The 18701-nt window shown below is 47.9% G+C and overlaps 2 protein-coding genes across 2 annotated transcripts; both read right to left on the bottom strand.

Moving 5' to 3' along the window:
* Positions 1 to 3346, bottom strand: cd248a (CD248 molecule, endosialin a). The gene has a single exon (XM_052065584.1). The coding sequence runs from the start codon at positions 3132 to 3134 to the stop codon at positions 888 to 890; it is 2247 nt and encodes a 748-aa protein (XP_051921544.1). The 5' UTR covers positions 3135 to 3346; the 3' UTR covers positions 1 to 887.
* Positions 3347 to 14040: 10694 nt separating this feature from the next.
* On the bottom strand, positions 14041 to 18482 carry rce1a (Ras converting CAAX endopeptidase 1a). Its single transcript, XM_052078239.1, has 8 exons — positions 18126 to 18482; positions 17632 to 17734; positions 17481 to 17564; positions 17229 to 17307; positions 16976 to 17143; positions 16836 to 16907; positions 16682 to 16744; positions 14041 to 15679 (listed from the first exon to the last, which is right to left on the bottom strand). Exons 1-8 carry the CDS (start codon positions 18215 to 18217, stop codon positions 15444 to 15446), a joined length of 897 nt encoding a protein of 298 aa, XP_051934199.1. The 5' UTR covers positions 18218 to 18482; the 3' UTR covers positions 14041 to 15443.
* Positions 18483 to 18701: the final 219 nt, after the last annotated feature.

The raw sequence follows: 18701 nt of genomic DNA, 5'->3' as shown, positions 1-18701 counted from the left end.
TAAAAGTTCGACTTGTTTAATGACAATATCAAACAGTCACGCACGCACATGGCCTTTATGGCGGTGGAAATAAAATCAAAAGGACATTTTTTTACCCCCGTTCACAGTAAGCGATCACAACGTTATTTGTCAACGTGAAAAAGTGAAACCATTCCTGGAGTCCTCGGGGGGGAAAAAAAGTTTGTTGCAAATGTCAACGCATTTGTTTGTACGTGTCTTGTTGTGAGAGCCTTTGTTGATTGTCTTTCGTTTCAAACAGCTGGATGTGATTCAACGTGGTCGGAACACATTCCAGGCTCAATGAGATGGAGGTGGACGGGAGGGGCGGGTCTTGATGAATTTAGGATGACTCTGGGGCTGACTGCCTAAGTCAAGGTTAAAATAAAGAAACACCCTTCAGACATCTGCACCGCAAAACTTTTTTTTTTTAAAGGCAAATCACAAAAGGAAGAAAAATTGCTCATAAAATAAACATTCTATACATTCCTTTGCATTTCATGCCACTTTCGTGGCCGGTCTTGTCGAGGATAAAATAATCCACAACCGATGGAACTTTTGGCTCCAAACCAAAGAACTGATCATGACAATTCCCCGTTTACTGCACTTGTGAAAAAACCGTACCTCGATGTCATCAATCATTCATGGAGTTGACAGTTCTCTTCAGTTGAGAACTTGGGAGGGCGGGGGTTGGGGGGGGGGTCTAATGATCAGTGTTTGCAACATACAAGCGAAGCAACGACACAAAAAGAAAACGTTTTCAGTGTCTCTCATCTGCTACATCAACGGATACGATGGCGCAATTCTCACTTATTCCAGCGTGCCTTTTCACGTTGCGTTTAAAAAAAAAAAAACATTTTTTAGGTCAAGCCAACGTGGCTGCGCTCTAATTAGACATGACCCTTGACCCCTGACGAAGGGCCGGCCGCCCCCTGTTTATCATGAGCACCAGAGATCCAGTGGTAGCAGTCTGTGCCGGTCTTGCTCCGAGGCCGTACCGCGCAGCGGGTGCAGTAGATGATCCCCAGAACGACCATTAACACGACAAAGATACAGATGGGCACCAAGAGGCCCACCAGGAGCCAGGTTCTACTCTGACTCGGCCCCCTGCCCTCCTGGACAGAATCCGAGTGGTTGATCGCGGGCGGCTGAGAGGGGCCGATCCAAGCGGGCGCATCTTCGGTGGTGGTCGGCGCATCGTTCGCGTCCTTCCCTCGCTTTTCTTCCTGCGGGGATTGTTTTTCTTTCTCCGACGGATTGCGATAACCGGAATCAGTCAGCGTGTCAGACACTGTGACTTTATCCTCTGGATTTCCTTGGTTCTGGGGCACCGTTGAGAACCCCGCCCACCAATTCCCAGCTCCCTCTGAGAGGGTAGAGGTAGAAGAAAAGGGGAAAGGAGTGGTCTCCTGCTCTTCTTCCTCATCCTCATCATACAAGTAAAGCGAGGTGCTGGGGACGGTGGGCGGGTGCGTCAGGGCAGGTGTGGTCGTGATGGTCGTTGGCAGAAGGTCAGCGTGGCCATCAAGGTTTACCGCCTCGGTCACCGTCTCTGGCGCTGGATGTAAAACGTCCTCCTGAGGCGCGCTGGTCACCCATATGACATCAGATCCCCAAACTTTGGGAGGGTCAGTCAACCAGTCAAGCGTCTGATCCCCCTCCGGTTCCCAAACGGTTTGCCCTGGCTGTGGGGGCCAATTGTAGTCCATAGGATCCCATTGGGGTCCAGGCTGCGGGGTGACCCAAGGAAAGGGCGGCGTGACGGCGGATTGGTCACCTATCTTCTGACAAGAAGACGAGTCAGACATGACGAGTTGGTAGCCTTCCATACAATAGCACTCGAAGCCGCCCTCGTAGTTGAAACACATGTGCTCGCAGGTTCCTGGTATCTGGCACTCGTCCGTGTCTTGGCACCGACTGCGGTCCTCGGGCTGCGGCGAGAACCCGTAATGGCAGTGGCAAAGGAAGGAGCCCTCCGTGTTCTCACAGGAGTGTTCGCACGGATTACTTTGACATTCGTCCAGATCCTCGCAGATCCCCTCGTCGTTGAGGAGGTAGCCCTCCTGACAGCGACATTCAAAGCTCCCGGGAGAGTTGACGCAACCGTGCTCGCAGGGACTCTGGAGGCACTCGTCCACGTCCAGACAGCCGTGTTCATCCGGAGCCAGCATGTAACCGTCGGGGCAGGCGCAACGGTAGCCCTCCGATAGAGGCACACACTCAACCTGGCAGTTGGCCTCTTGGCAAGCGTCGGAAAGTACGCAGCTTTGACCATCGTCTCCGAGTCGATAGCCTTCGGCGCACTCGCAGTACGAGTGCTCGCCGGCTTGCCTGCAGAAATGCTCGCAGCCGCCGTTATTCTCCTGGCACCAGTCGTGCGACGCGGGGGGATCGGAGCAGAGAGGGGAATCCCTGGACCACCCCGCCGAACCGTCTTCCCTCAACACACACACTACGGACTGCTGTTCGGTCTCGCAAGGCACGGTCGCCACAGATCCCAAGGGTACGTGGGTCAGAAGGGTGCTGAGAAGGCCAAACGGCGTGGCGTAAAAGGCGTTGCCGGAGCCCTCGCTCCACAAGGCAGGGCACATTCCTTTGTAGGCATAGTGGCACAGATAACCATCCACGGGCACGGAGCAGGAGCCATCCAGCCATTTCAAGTTTTCGCCCGGATCCTCAGTGTTGTACCCCATAACCACGCAGCGGGGCACCGAGCACATGGCGTGCGAGTACTCTCTCTGCCAGTTTGTATATTCTGTGTCCTGGTCACCCGTCGTCCACGAGAAACCCCGAAGGGGTCGCGCGGCGGTGCACTGGCGGGGTTGACGCTGCAGCCCGATCCAGACTTGGACTTTGGTGCGCGAGTGGCGCAAGTCCACCGTGGTGAAGAGAGCGTGGACGGCGGCGGCGTCCACCTGGCGTTTTAGGGTGGCCAAGTCGCCGCCCTTCTCCTTGCAGGCCCTCCATGAGTCCAAGAAGGTCTTTCGCTGGAAGTAGAGCACCAGGCAGCCGTCCGCGTTGCACAACGAGTCTCGCTCCCTCAAGTCCTCAGTCCAGACGCAAGAAAATCCCCAGAAAATGAAGGCCAGCAGTGATGTCAGGAGTGGGGACGCGGTGCCGCTCAGCAGGGAGCCCATTCTTTTTCAGCGCAGCGTATTGCTTTCCTCTAGCCGCCCGTTCTAGCCTAGTTCAACTTTTCTTCCTTCATTTGAACTTTTATTCTTTCGGGAAACGCACTTCACGCTGCCCGACGGGGATACATCTGAAATCGGTGCAGTTGAGCGCACGCAGAGCGCAGCGAGGTTGGGAGGGAGAAGAGAAGAGAGGAGGAAAGAAAGTGTTCTTGGAAGATGTGGGAGGAGGGGGAGGGGCTCTGGTGGTGATGTATGTCAGAATGGGGCGGGGTCGGGGGGGGGGAGTGAAGGAAAGGAGTATGTCATATGGTTTTCATAAATCTTGATCGTGGATGTAGTTGGATTCGCTGCCATTTACACCGTCAAGCCCCCCCACACACACACACACGCACACACACACACGCACACAAAATGAGTTAAAGGAGTTTGCTTGGCTTAATCAATTTATAGATACTAGCCTGCAATAAGTAATCTCTCCCTTCCTGTTTTTCAAATGATTTATCTCTCATCATCTCACCATCGGCTCAAGACGCCGTCCCGCATCTCGAAATGGAACGGACCAGAGGATGGAGGTTATCTTCCTGTGATCGCACACATATGCTTTCCTCGCTTCAAATCACATTTGCTCATGAGCCAGGAAGAAGATACCCTTTCCAGCAGAGAAAAAAAAAGATCAGGAATAACAATTCCAGCTAATAAATCTCCCCGATAGCGATGTGGAAGTAGGGAAAGTTGTCAAGGTCAGCGGCGTGGAGGAAGAGGGCCTCTGGTTTTGCTATGAAAACAACCACTCGGTGCTCTGAAATGGAGACATAGGTGGGGGGGAAGGGAGTTGGAAGTAGTTTTGTGAGAAAGTCACTTGAGGAATGGAGAAGCGAGGGGGGTTGGGGTGGGGACAGTACTTTTAGTCCGGTGAGTCTGTCGAATAAATGATTGCTTTTTGGTCGGTCGAGCTGCTCAGAATGCTCCTCTGCGAGTTGCAGCCCAGCTTCGAAGGTTGCCACGGAGATATCTGTGCAATGCCAAAGCACCAAGACAACAAGTGAAATAACAATCGTCTCAAGACTTTCGTCTGATCGTTTCATCGAGACTTTCTTTTTTCTCCCCAAAAAGGATCACAGCAATCATCTGCATTCGGTGCGCTCGGGTGTTTTAATACCTCACCAGCAGCCGACCACGAGACGAACACTAAGTAGGTTTGAATGATACCTTGGCACTGTCATTTGTTTATCTGTGCGAGACAAGAGCTGCCATTCATACAGGCACGCGCCAACAACGCAACGCATGCGTCTTTGGTTAATATTTGGCTGCTTGGCGGGGAAAGCAGCTGTGTGATTACTCATACGTAGTCGACGGAAAGCCGATGCGTCATTTTGATTCACCCTTTTGGGAGACAGCGGTTACTACAGCTTATCATGTTATCAGGTTAGCATTATTGGTGCATGAAAGGGTTAATATTTTATGAGTCGGTAGGGGTTGAACAACCAAAGATTTTTTTTTTTGTAGTTGCTTATAATATATATAAATAAAAAGTCAGTTGATGCATGTCTGTTTGTGTGTATAAATAAATAAATACATACAATTATATATATATATATATGTCTATATCTATAGGGCGGCCCGCTATCCAGTGGTTAGCACATCGGCTTCACAGTGCAGAGGTACCGGGTTCGATCCCAGCTCCGGCCTCCCTGTGTGGAGTTTGCATGTTCTCCCCGGGCTTGCGTGGGTTTTCTCCGGGTGCTCCGGTTTCCTCCCACATTCCAAAAAAAAACATGCGTGGCAGGCTGATTGAACACTCTAAATTGTCCCTAGGTGTGAGTGTGAGTGCGAATGGTTGTTCGTCTTTGTGTGCCCTGCGATTGGTGGCAACCGATTCAGGGTGTCCCCCCCCCTACTGCCCGAAGACAGCTGGGATAGGCTCCAGCACCCCCCGCGACCCTAGTGAGGATCAAGCGGCTCGGAAGATGAGTCGATGCATATGTTTGTTTGTGTGTATAAATAAATAAAATTATATATATACACACAGTATATATTTACAAACAAACATATGAATCGACTCTAATATATATAATATCTATAATCGATATACATACACACACACACACACTATATATATATATATATATATATATATATATATATATGCCCGTTTTCGGTGTCTCACGCTGCCATGGCTGGCAAAACAGACATGGGCGTGGACTTCTGCATCGCGCTTGTTGTTTTGTTTCCAGTTTATTTATAGAGCAACGTAAGATCCGCTGTGACGTGTGCCGCATTAATCTCGCGAGAAAAAAATTAATCACGTTAAAATTCATTTAAATTAATGCCGATAATAACGCGCTAAACTGACAGCTCAAACATACACACACAAACACAGTATGTACATGTACAGTCAAACGTTGTTTTTTGAACGTCTGTACTCGACCAAATCGGTTTTGGACCAAAAATTTCAAGTTTTTTTATACCTCGGATTACGACTTACGAAAATCGGTTCTCGATCAAACTGAACGCACTTAAATGCGCCACTTGACTTCTCTCGCCTTCCTTACACGAGGAAGTGACGCTTCCTCATGTAGCATTCCATTGTGAGCAGACGTGTTCAATAAAGATTTTTTTTTAAAAGAGCGTGGTTTCAGTTTTCAAACAAATCGGTTTTCAAACAGCCTTCTGGAACGGATTCTGGTCGAAAACCGAGGTATGACTGTATTATATACATATATATATACATATATATAAGTTTTCGTCCGCACATCACTGGTTGTTGCCAGGACGCAGTCCAGCCGGTACAAATATTTTAAAGTTGCCACTGTCATCCACCTCCAACTTATTTTCGTACTCTCGGGTCAGGGCAGATGTAGGCAGCCCCGTGGCCGGACATCTTGCCGCCCCGCGGGTCATTATAGTGTGGGCAAGAGTTGAGAGGTCACGAGCCAATATCTCGCACAGCTGCTTCATGAAAACTCAAAAGTATCTCGATTTTGGAATAAAAACCGACTGGCTTAACAAAAAAACAAACAAAAAAAGCCTCATTACAGAATGTAATTGTCCTGTCTACAATGCTTACGTTTGATTCAGACTGTCAGAGAGAGATGAAGTGAAAATCTTTACTGCTTGCACTGCCAAGTGCCTGCATCCAATCAACAATCAGCAACGAAGCCTAAGATTTCAGTTTTCCTGTACAACAAATCACACTTCAGCGGTGGACGATCCTGCGAGAACGTCTGGAAAATTTCCCACATGTCCGGCACTCCCTTAGTGAATCACAAGTGCCTGGATGTCGTCAGAATCCCGTCTGCCTGCCCGTGTGATGCGCCTAGTCTGCGATTGAAGCACTTTTGAGCGTCGGCCGAGTGCTTGCCCCGAGTTCAAGTCTTCCGCAGTCGAGTCGTTCTGGCTGCGACAGGAAATTCCTCTTTACGCCATAAATGTGAATCGGCCCACCAGATGGTTCAAATACACTCATGATCGATGGATGTCTTGGCTCTTTTTTGATCACCTTGGGAATGTTTGATATCCGTATACTGTGTGGAATAAGCTATCAATGATACCAAAGGTATTTCACACCACGAGGGCGATGATAAACACACCGCCGTGCTATCATTGTAATTGAAGTCAAAATATGTGCGAACGTGAGGTGTTAGCGGCCCTGCGAGGAGATGTTTAGGTGTCACTCGACACTGTCCACAATCCCTAGCTGCCCGCTACTCTAGGAGCAGAGAAGGTGATGAAGTCGACCGGGTCCAGAAATAACAACCATTTCAAAAGTCCAAGTGAGGCAGAGCAGATGCAACACGCAGAAGTCACGACAGAAAATATGTCCGTAAAACGTTTGTCCCCTTTTTTCCTCGCCAAGTTTCCTAAGACGCGTCGGCGGAAAAAGCAGCCCGGCGTTGGATTTCACCTTCTAATGGTGGCTCCAGATGGACAAGGACACCTGGATTTGTCTAGAAATGCTCACACCCTTGCCCAAGGAGAAGGGAGGACTGGCGGTACCGAATTTTAAGGCTTACCACCGTGCAGCACAACTCAGAGCAGTAGCATGTTGGTGTAACAGAGAGGATAGAGCAAAATGGAAAGAAATTGAAGTGATGGCCGAGGGATACCCGACTCAAACACTGCTGGGGGACAGAAGATTCATTCATTCATCTTCCGAGCCACTTGATCCTCACTAGGGTCGCGGGGGGTGCTGGAGCCTATCCCAGCTCTCTTCGGGCAGTAGGCGGGGACACCCTGAACCGGTTGCCAGCCAATCACAGGGCACACAGAGACTGACAACCATTCGCACTCGCACTCACACCTAAGGACAATTTTAGAGTGTTCAATCAGCCTGCCACGCATGTTTTTGGAATGTGGGAGGAAACCGGAGCACCCGGAGAAAACCCACGCAGGCCCAGGGGAGAACATGCAAACTCCACACAGGAAGGCCGGAGCTGGAATCGAACCCGGTACCTCAGCACTGTGAAGCCAACGTGCTAACCACTGGACTACCGGGCCGCCCAGACAGAAGATTATTTCAGGAAAAGGAGGGCTTGATCGATCAAATAACACGATTCACTTTAAATACGTGGTTCACCATAGTAAAAGAAAATAAATTTGAAAAGGAGGTGAAAATCCTAAGGTGGCTATCACACGATGAGCACTTTCAACCAGGGAAAGATTCTGGTTTCGAAGGATGGGAAAGAAAAGGTATGACAGCGATAAGTACAATGATAGAAAAGGGGGAGATGCCGACCTTCCAAAAAAATGAAAGAAGTGTTTGATCTAGAAAGGAGCGACCTCTTCCGGTATCTACAAGTTAGAGACTACTATACAAAAGAAACAAAAATGGGTACGACAACTGAAAGACATGATGTAAGAGAGGTACGCATATAACGAGGGCAAGAGTGACGTGATTTCATGCCTCTACAAAGGGCTCCTGTTGAACAAGGGGAATTCGACTCTGTACGTAAAAGAGAAATGGGAAAAGGAACTCCAAACCGAGATAACTGAGGAAGAATGGGTAAATATGTGCAGGATACAACAATCAACAACCGCTTCGAGACGTTGGCGGGAGTTTGGTTGGAAAAATATCATGAGATTTTTTTATAACCCCAGAGATGACCGGGAAATACAAACAAGGGCAGAGTGAGTGCTGGCGGTTATGTGGACAGGAAAGATCTGTAGACCATGCACACATATTTTGGAAATGTCAAAAGCTGAAAGGTTATTGGGAAGAGGTTTGGAGAGAACTGAAAAAGATAATCGGTTATGAAAGACCAAAGACCGGCTTAGTGATGTATCTGGGCGATATAAATCAAGGAAATGTACTAACGAGAGACGAGTACTTGGTAAAAGTGTTGCTGGCTGCCAGCATGAAAGCCATAACAAGAACATGGTTTAAAACTGACAGGCCAACAAAAAACCTATGGCTGGAAATAGCGGGAGAAATATTTGAGTTGGAAAGATTCACATAAGGGTCCAAGTAGGGACGTTTAAAATGAGATGGGGGAAAATGGGAGGAGTACAAAAACAAATCAATGAAGGAATGACACCGAAATCGGGAGAGGTCACTATAGATTACGGATATAAATCCAACAAAAGGGACACTTGTCACTGTTGATCACAATATTCTGATATTTTTATTTGTATGTGTGTTGTTTTTTTATTTTTCTTTTTTCTTCTTCCCCAAATACGTTTGTACGCCATTTGTTGTTTCCTATGTTAAAAGGGCCGTCACAGCCATGCATGGACGTTGTAGTGGAACCTAAACACGGGCGGAAATGTACGACGTCCTCTGTATTCACATGTTCAGATGTGTATGGTCGAAATAATAAAGATATAAGTTACAAAAAAGAAAAAAAGAAATGCTCACACCAACCTAACAAATTGACTTTTTGATTGCGCGCAAAGATGCCGATACGCTTAATGGTCCCCTTATCAGGTCTCTCCAGAGGCTTGCTTTCAGATAAGCTGCGGAGCAAGCAGGGGTGAGCATCCATTAGTGTCCAAAACTATCCAAAAGGTCATTTGGAAAAACTAATACCTATGAACAGGATGACAAGCTTGAGCTGAGGAAAAACGCATGAACTTTGTTAGTGGCCGGCAGCTACGATGAAGCAATCGCAAGCAAAACAGTCCTGCGAAAAAAAGCTCCCATGGATACAGTCTGTTGCCCCGAGCCTCCAGACTTTGTATGTGCCAGAGTCAGACAGGGGCTCCACACGATGAATTAGCTTCGGCCCAGCGAGGAGCTGCTTCCGCATTCATTTTGCGACCGCGACAAAGCCACACACGCGTGCAGACTCTTTTCTTCAACGTGAATATTGATGTTGTTTAACGCTGGGACGACGCGCATCCTCATCGATGCTTTATTGGGCGTTAACAGTTAAAATGGCTGTCTTGAATTTTGGAAGGCAATTGACGACAATGGCGTGACATGATCCGAAGAAGAAAAAGTACTTATTGCAAATTGTCTGTGACTGCACAAGATTAGCCGGAAGGGAGGGATGTTAATCAGAGAGATGGCAGCGTCTCTTATAGAGGATTCTCGTCTTTGGCCGCTGCTGTTAGCGCTCCAAAGTGATTGCTTAAATTGGAGTAGAAGGCTGCTTGACTTCACCGGAAAATGAACTCTCTCAAAGCAGCTTAAAGCAGGGGTCACCAACCCCCGGGCCGCGGACCGGTAACAGTCCCTGGGTCATTTGGCAACGGGCCGCACAGAAAGAATAAAGAACTTACATTACTTCCGATTTATTTATTTCGGAATCTCAAATATGTTTTATTTTGAAAAAAAAAAACGGATTCTCTGTTACATGCGTCTACAATATGACACTCTTGACACGACATATCTCAACGGGAGATTCCCACGCACCAAGCTCAATCAATATGCGGCAATGGTGAGTCGTACTTTTCATGCACTTTGTATTTGCGGCCTATCTTATTTTGAAGGTACGTTTAAACATTACCGTAGCGACCAGAGAGTGTTGCAGCCAGGTGGACGTTCCTGTGTCATGATTCGTGTTTATTATTATGTTATGACCATACCAGTTTTCATGCAGGTCATATCATATTATTTTATTGTATTTACTGTCACATCTTAAAAGCCGGTCTCTGAAAATATTGTCAGACATTAAAACGGTCCGTGGGGCAGAAAAAGTTTGAGGACCGCTGGCTTATAGGACGTACGGCGCGTCGTCCCCATCAGCTGCTGAACGAATGTCGCTCATGACTGCGACGATACACTTGGCGTGTCAGACGGCTCCAAGTTTGCCAGCTAACGTTGTCCTTCAGACAACCTTGGTATACGAGCCACACAAAGAATCCGATTTGGTCATTTGAGTCGATAACCACCAATTCACAGTAAAGGATGTCAAAGGAGTCATTCGTTGCTCCTCCTGACTACAAATACGCTTGAGAACAATCTACAAGCTTGAAGGTGAGACTTGATCACAGAGACTCACGGGAGCAGGGTTTTGGTGTAGCCATGGCAACGTTGGCTCGATTAATGTTGTCATTGATATCGTGGTCATGCGTTGCGGAAGACAATGGGCCCCGTTAGCGGCTCGTAACACGTAACGCGCCTTATTAAGCATACGAGGGCGCTGAGCATCCATGCAAGGTAAACGCTGAGCAAAACGAAAACCTGCAGGTGGAGCAGCAGTGTGGGAGGACGCCAGCTCGACTGTGGGAGAACTCTGGGAAATGTTTATCGTGATAAAGCCCACAGGGAAAATCACTCTGTTAGGCCAACATCAAACCGTCCGGCGAGGAGTGGGGTGGGGGTGGGTGTAGGCCGGGTTCGGCTCCCCGGCAATTTCCCTGCGGACGCTTTCTGGGAAAATGTATTTGTTTGCATGCCGAGATGGTGGAAGATGAGCTGTGATGACGGCTGAGTGACCACTGCGCAAGTCAAGGGCTGGATGAATGAGAAACGCTGGTCTTGGGAACCGACCTCAGTGACACCCGAAAAGCCTTTTGGCACGCATCAGCTCATTTTTCTTAAACTTGACTTACATGAGGAGTCCGAGTACTTTAAATACCAGTGGGCCAAGGCTGATTGCCCCCACCTCCCCCAAAAAAAACCGTCTCACGCTCTGAATGGGCCTTTCCCCATCACACAACAGGAAGTGGAGGTCAAGCAGAGTGGGGGAGTGGGGGTCTGCAGTGTGGTATTCTAGTGCCATATATGTCTGTATTTGCATGTCTGAGGGGGTTGCTGTCTTTTCTCAGCACCGCTGTATTTATAGCAGCAGCAGCAAGAACAGCCCCCCCCCCCCCCCACACGCACACATCCGTTCTGGTTCCGGTCAACTTGGGTCCCCAAGGCCCTAAAAATACCAGCAACAACAGCGCCCAAATGCAAGTTCGCAGCCCATCACCCGAGAATTTTTATGCCCTCACGTAATAAAATCCACAACCAATTTGTATTGTGTTGATTCCACGCCCCCCACCCCAGATTTCCCATCTTTTCGACATCAACATTGCTGACGTGGGGCGGGCATTCCTGACAGATATATCTCATTGTGACCTGCAGCTGCATCTACATTGGTTACTTCTTTTTAACTCATTCAGTACCAGCCAATTCTGGACCAAGTCTGAAAAGACGTTTAAAAACGTCTTTGGGAGTGAATGAGTTAAGAGGAAAACTTTCCCAATGCGTGCAGCCTTGTGGCTTCAATTGTCCAGATTTTTGGAACTGGACAGTTTAAAAATACACAAGATTTTTTCAGGATAACGCCACAAGAGCACAAACGAGTCCAAGGGGTCGGCAAGCTCCCAGCGAGAATGTGAATTGAGGGTGAAGATTTTCATATGAGAGGAACAAATGGAGGATGCCAAAGTGGACTCCTCTCGAAACATGCACCAACGCTCCTGTTTACTGACAACAAGCTGCACTCGAGGATCACAAAATTCCATGACGGCAGACACTCATCACGACACGCTTTCCGATACAAGACACAAGTGGCCACACGAGTGGACGGATTCACGGTCGGCCATCGTGCTCTCTGCTCCCGTCGCTATGCAATGTGTCACGCACGGCGTGCGCTCCGAGCTGCCGGATCAGCCACGGCAGGTGGGCGCCCATGTGGTTCATTAAACACCGCCGGGAATTCTAGCGAGCGTCCGTGCGTGATAAAAACAAATAAAAACGCACGCAGACTGCGACGCCGCAGCCTCCGTCTGTCTGCGCGCCGAAAGCCAAACTGCCACTCGAGTCAATTATATTTTTTACCCCATCGCATCACCGATGGGTCGTTGGCAAACATCTCCCGCAAACCTTTTATTCCAGATGAGGCTGCCGTAAAAGTGTTTAGCTAAAATAAAGCTACTCGGGGATTTAAAACGTTCACCCTCAGGACAAGCTGAAGTCGCTTTACACCGGGATTGGAAAGTCATCTCATAAGATGCGCATGTGGAGGAGGAACATTATGTGCCGTATGGGCCTCTGCTACTATCTGGCTGTCTGTAAAGGTTCTCGTTTGGACGCGACAGAGCGCACGAGGGGGGTGGAGGGGTGGGGAAATCTCAGGCTGTCCCAACATTTCTCAAACTGGAGCTCAGCGTTGACACCTCAGGTCAGCTGCACAGCCATTTTCAGGGTGTGTACCAGAAAACCACCAATGGGTCAAAAAAACTGAAAATTTGCAGGCTTTTTAGCTCAAAGCAGCAGGTGGTGCTATGCCTCATTTTCGGCACCACCAACAATCGTGAGAATATCTGAAGTCTTCCACTCAATGGAGCAATAAAGCCTTGAGGAGATGTAAAACACACATGAGATGTTTGTTTGATCTCATTTGCTATCAGTTGAGCGACGCACTAGGCAATCGCAAGGTCCCCACATTCCACGTTTGATTGATTGCTTTGGAGTCGTCCATCTGCAGCAGGAGAAGAGCGATCGGCTCCATCGCACATGACCCAAAGCTACACACGGACGAGCAAAATGTGACCTAGAGCAAAAACATGGACGGGCACATTCCTCTTGTCAGATTATTTCAGTTTTTTTTTCCTTTCTTTTACATCTCAAGAGTTTTGAGAACCATCCAACAACAATGACGCAACCGTCGCTCAGGCCTCACTCGACACGAAATAACTAACCAGCTTTGGGAACACGCGAGATCGGCCTTGCGTGTGTGTATTTGTGCTTCGCCGAGAACGAAGCGAGCTAACGGGAGAGACTGAGGTTAACCAAATAAAATACGCAAGTGGGTGCCCTCGTCCGATGTTCCCGACGAGAGTGACGCGTTTGTGCGTTGTGCGCGGCGGGGAGGACGGCACGGGTGCAGGCTTTCATTACTTTTTTTTCAGTGTTGGGGGCTGGGGGGGTGGGGTGACACATGATATGACCTTCAGAGAAATTTCCCTTTGACAATGCGTTTCGTGAACGCCCAGGCTGAAATATGTCCAATGTCTCCGTTATTGAACCAGGGTAAGGTAGAGTATGCCGAAGCACGTTTTACATGAGACAATTTCACACATCGCCAAACATAAGGTGGTTGCACAGCTTAATTACGTCCTGGCAAACGGCTTTGTGTCAAGGAAAATTGCAGCGGGCGTCACCTGAGTGAACCTGGATCATAAACCAGCCTGGACACATCACAGTAGCGCCAAACTTCAAACTTGCCTCATTGTCATTCGATTTAAAAAAAAAAAAAAAAAAAAAAAGAGCAGTGCACACATCCGGAGACATTTTTTGATAGTTTGGCGAACGGTAGCCATTGAATTTATAGTTAAAACTACTTTGAAATCCTTCTTGATGTCCGAGCGTCCCAATGTGTTCTCCCACCTTGTCGCAGAGGTTACATACAACTTTAAAAGTACCCAATCAAAGTCGTCTGTCGCAATGACTGACAACCAGCATCAGAGCCGACGCTAACTGTCAGACTGTCTAGAGATGCCAAAGCTAGGCAGGAAAACAATCACAATCATGAAGAGACGTATTATAAAATTTATTTACAAACTGACTTTTTTTTTTTTTAAACAGCCATGGTTTGTGTCAAAGAGTGTACTTGTAAAACTACTTGAAATATACAGGCTCTCGATATCCATTCGCATTCTCTGCACTCACAAAATAGGAAGAAAACAAAAACAAAACAGCGCTGCGCTGCGCTCAATGTCGATTAGCACATTTGGAATTCTTCCTTCTCCTCGAGGAAAGTAACAGAGCTGCTCAAGCTTTGCAAAAATAGATTCCTCTGAATATCATTACACACACTTTGCATCTCAAACCCAAAGCAAGCCAAGTCAGATTTCAGTGTCTTTGCCCCCCACCCCCCAACCCCACCCACCCTACCTGATCATTTATACAAAAGTGGTCGGTGACAGTCATGTACAAGTCAAAGAGTGCCAAGGACAAAGTGAGACTCAAAAGAACGGCGCTTTAGGAGGTGCTATAACACATAATGATGTCAGGGACAGGTGCCACTTTTTATTGGGTTGGAACTAACTGAATTTATTTGCAGCAAATGTTTATCTTGGCATGGAGGCGCCTCTTGTAACTGTACCATCAATCAGCCAGGAACGGTGACACAGCTCTTGATGAATAGCGTTTCTGAGTAATGGCCCACGTTCGGCACTTTCCTCACTACGTCCTGGCACCATTGCAGGCAAGACAAAAACCTGAGGCTCTCTGATGCCTTCTAGTGTCGGCCTCACACAAAGCAACCGACAACAAACACTGACCACCTCTCCCTTTAAAAAAAACAAACAAAAAAAAAACATCCATATGAATCTCTATTGCTCAAGCAGCCAACTTTGTCTTCACAGTTCCAGTTTAGCTTATAGAGTGTATAGCTTTTTTTTTTTTTTTTTTAAGTTCTTACTGCCAAAAGCACCGCTGATATTCCCTATTGGGGATTATTAAGTAAACAAAGTAGTGGTCACAATCACAATATAAAACGCTTGCCTACCCTGAAAGCACAGAAGGCCGCATCTATCTCACTTGTTTGAGTGACTTGAGGAACGTCAGCGCTCCCTCCGAGCGAGTCTTGAAAAAAAAAAAATACAATCATCATCTGGCGTCGACACACAACACTAGACTTATCGTCTCTTTCTGTTGCCGTTGCAAAGCAAACTTTACGGTGATTCATTTGCCTGCTGGAGCCTCCCCGACGCTCAAATGGATTCGTGCCTGACGCCGATGGAGGAAGTCCAGGTTTGCCTCCGAAACACTCCAGACTCGTGTAAAGTAAACACAGCACGTGCTGTCTTTAAGGGGAGCGGACCTGAGCTCTGTATCATCTTAATCCTCGACCTCTGTGGACCAAGGTGAAGGGCAGACAGAGAAAGAGAGAGAGAGAGAGAGAGAGAGAGAGAGAGAGAGAGTGGCAAGGATCAAGAAGAGGGAAGGCAGAGGGCACTGGAGAAAAAGGCCAAGGTGCACAGCGGAGTGGGGGGGACGTAGAAAGAGGGGTCAGTCAAGGGGAAGAGAAAAAAGAAGAAGAGGAGGACCCCGAGCAGGTAAGAGGAAAGGACAGCGTGACGGTGGGGGTGCTCCAGGGCCGCACTGATGGCGGGGAAACCCATGTAGTTACAGAAGGAGTGGCACAGTACCGGACCCACCAGGTGACCTGCAAACACAGGAGACCAAGGACGCACAAGGCGCAATGTGAACTCCCAACTATCACACGCATCCTTGTTATGAGGATGAAGAAAAGTACTTTCAGGCTCCTCCTACAGGTCTGACGCAACACTTTTGGGGACTTCTGCTACTTGCTAACTGGCACTTACACGCTACTGCTTTTCATGCATCAGATGCGATTTTGACTCGTGGCCAGTGCCCAAATACCAAGCCAACTGAATTCTGGGGCCTGCGGGTTGCAAGCCAGAATTTCGAAATAAAAGTTGCGTCAGGGTGGGCAATCTGGTGCAAAAAAACGGTGCCAAAGACATTCTATCAATGATTCTCGAAATGTATCCAGACCCAATCATCATCATTATGTGCTCACATTGGGAGAGCGGAGAAATATTATATATTACTTTGGCTCGTGGTCATTGGTGGAACGAACTAAGGTGAACCCGCACCACAGAGTTACGGTCATTTCGCCCCGCACTGCAACCGTACAAAACCAAGTTGACTCGGTGAGCTTCCTTTTAAGGGGATATATTGTCTCATTGTTTTGATTGTCCACACAGTTCCAAGAATGAGAGCGGGGGTCCAGATATATTGCCGAGCATGTATAAATGGGCTCCGTGTTCAGTAAAAGATCAGACTGTCACCATCAAACGTCTTGTCAGTGTCCTGCTGAGACGTTTGTTTAAACAACACGTGATTCACTGTGGCGACCCCTGACGGGACAAGCCCACAGTCAAAACATGCTAGATGGCATTTCCGGCACTGGAGTACCTTTGCCAAGGTTTGCAGGGGAAGTGAAAATGTATTTTTTACTTGTTATTGCCCATAAAATACATTTGCTGACTGACACATATAGAGTAGCCATGGCAATGGCGGAAAAGCTAGTGTAGCCTCATTGGCGCTGTCATTTTAATCACATACTCATTTTTCTTTTGGACTGTGCACTGCGGTGTGCTCTGAGCTGTGCGTGGGGGTGCCAAAACAAAAAGTTTCCTACCCGTTCTCATCAAGATGAACGCTGTATAGGCCCCGAACACGGCTGTGTAGGAGAACTGGAACACTGTGGATGGATGAGACAAAGACGTTCCTGTTAGCATCATCACCTGTCCAAGAATGGAGAAGGACACGCAGAGAATGCGGCAAACGCTCACCTGCCGAGAGGAAGATTCCTGACAGCGTCCCTTGCCGGAAACGTAGCAGCTCAATCACGTGGTGGAAATGAGCTGCAAGACAACAACACGTCAACTCAAACTGGAGAGAACTCCACATCCGTCCGCTTGCATTAACTCACCCACTCCAAAAAAGAGCGGGCATGTGAAGATGGCAACAGCTGGGCCCACGCAGGGCACCAACATTGGCAGCATGCAGGCCCTGAACACCAGCTCCTCGGTTAACGGCGCCACCACCTGGTTCCTCAACCACCGCATGTCGCTGAAACACATGACCCAGAAGCACGGGTCTGCAAGAGGGGATCGTCCAAACTCAACATGTCAATTCTCAGCGCAAAAAGCATAAAAATAAGTGTAAAATATGAGCCAACTCACCAAAGGCCACCCGGAGGCCATCCATGAAACTCCAGGGACAGTCCATAGCCAACTGTGTTAGGGGGCCAAGAAACAGGACCTACAGTGCATAAAGCAGCCGGACTGTCATTAGATTCAAGGATGCAGACTTGAATCTAACAACTAAAGAATATCTTTATCTCATTTTAACTTCTGTCACCCCTGATTTTCTCCTTGGGGGATCAATAAAGGATATGATTGGACACTGTGGTGGTTCAACTTGTGCTGTCTTACCATGGTAAGCAGAAGAGGAAGGACGACGGCAGGTACTAAGCCTTCAAAGCGGATCCCCATTATCGCCAGGAGTGATGGCACCATCTGAGACACACACAAAGTGAAGGGACCCGGCCGAGCAATAATCACTCACCAGCTTAGAAACACTCACCTTGATGCCTGTGAATTCCCTCCATGCCCACACAAAAAGAGGTGACAGGCCTGAGACGATTAACACGCTGGTGAATCGCCGTTTGATGACAGCCGGATGATCCCTGACAATGAAGCACCCAAAAAATAGGTTACATTATCGATCCCCAGAAAAAGTGAATCAAGTGTTACACAAGTAAAGGACATAGTAACACGGCGAAGATGGTTGAAATAATTGAGAACTGTGGTCCATACACTTTATTTTATGCAGGCTAAATTGATGTGACATAGCAGAAAATCAGACTTAAAACATCATAAAATGACACGCCATCATTTGGACAAGTACTTCCTTCTCCCCTTCGTGTTTGTGTGCTTTGAGGGTACATCATTTGGAGTCGTTGCCCCCTATAAATCATAGTCTGTCCACTTTTATGTTCTTCAAGTACAAGTAGAATGATTGACCTTGGGCTCCTTAATTAGACAAGTGAACACATTTTAAGCAATCGAGCGACTTACCTGGGCAGTTCACTCCTCCACACGTACAAACTCCCAACGTAAGAGCAAGCGAGGAGCAGACACGACAACACCGACACGAAGGCTATGTTCATACTGCTGGTCAATGCCGACTCCCCACCGCCCCCAATGTGTCATGTATCAGATTTTTTCATTTCAATCTTAACAGTACATCTTCCCCAAATCGACACAGGTCTCTTTCGTTTGTGGATCTGAATCGGATATATCAAGGCAAGAAAACTAAATAACAGAGACGACACGCAAAGTGCGTATACGAGCTTTTCGACACATCACTTAACATCGCTAGCTAAACGGCAACCTCGTCAGGCGCTGGATGATCACGTCACCGGTCTTCTTCCTCTTTGGCTCATTGACAACAGCGCCCCCTGCTGGCCATGTATACACAGCACATTTACCGGAACAAGGACAGTCCATGTCAAAAATGGAGATGAAACCAAATCATATATCATGTACAACTGTGACAAGGATGACAAGGAACAGTTTGGTATCATGTCACTCCCAAAAAACAGGGAACATTTCGAGGCAAGCAATGCTATACCGTGCTGAAAAAGAATGACA

The sequence above is a fragment of the Hippocampus zosterae genome, chromosome 1 (genome assembly GCF_025434085.1).
Source record: "Hippocampus zosterae strain Florida chromosome 1, ASM2543408v3, whole genome shotgun sequence".
In the NCBI taxonomy this organism is placed as follows: Eukaryota; Metazoa; Chordata; class Actinopteri; order Syngnathiformes; family Syngnathidae; genus Hippocampus; species Hippocampus zosterae.
Note: the sequence above shows the minus strand (reverse complement) of the source record. Positions and strands in the feature narration are given on the sequence as shown.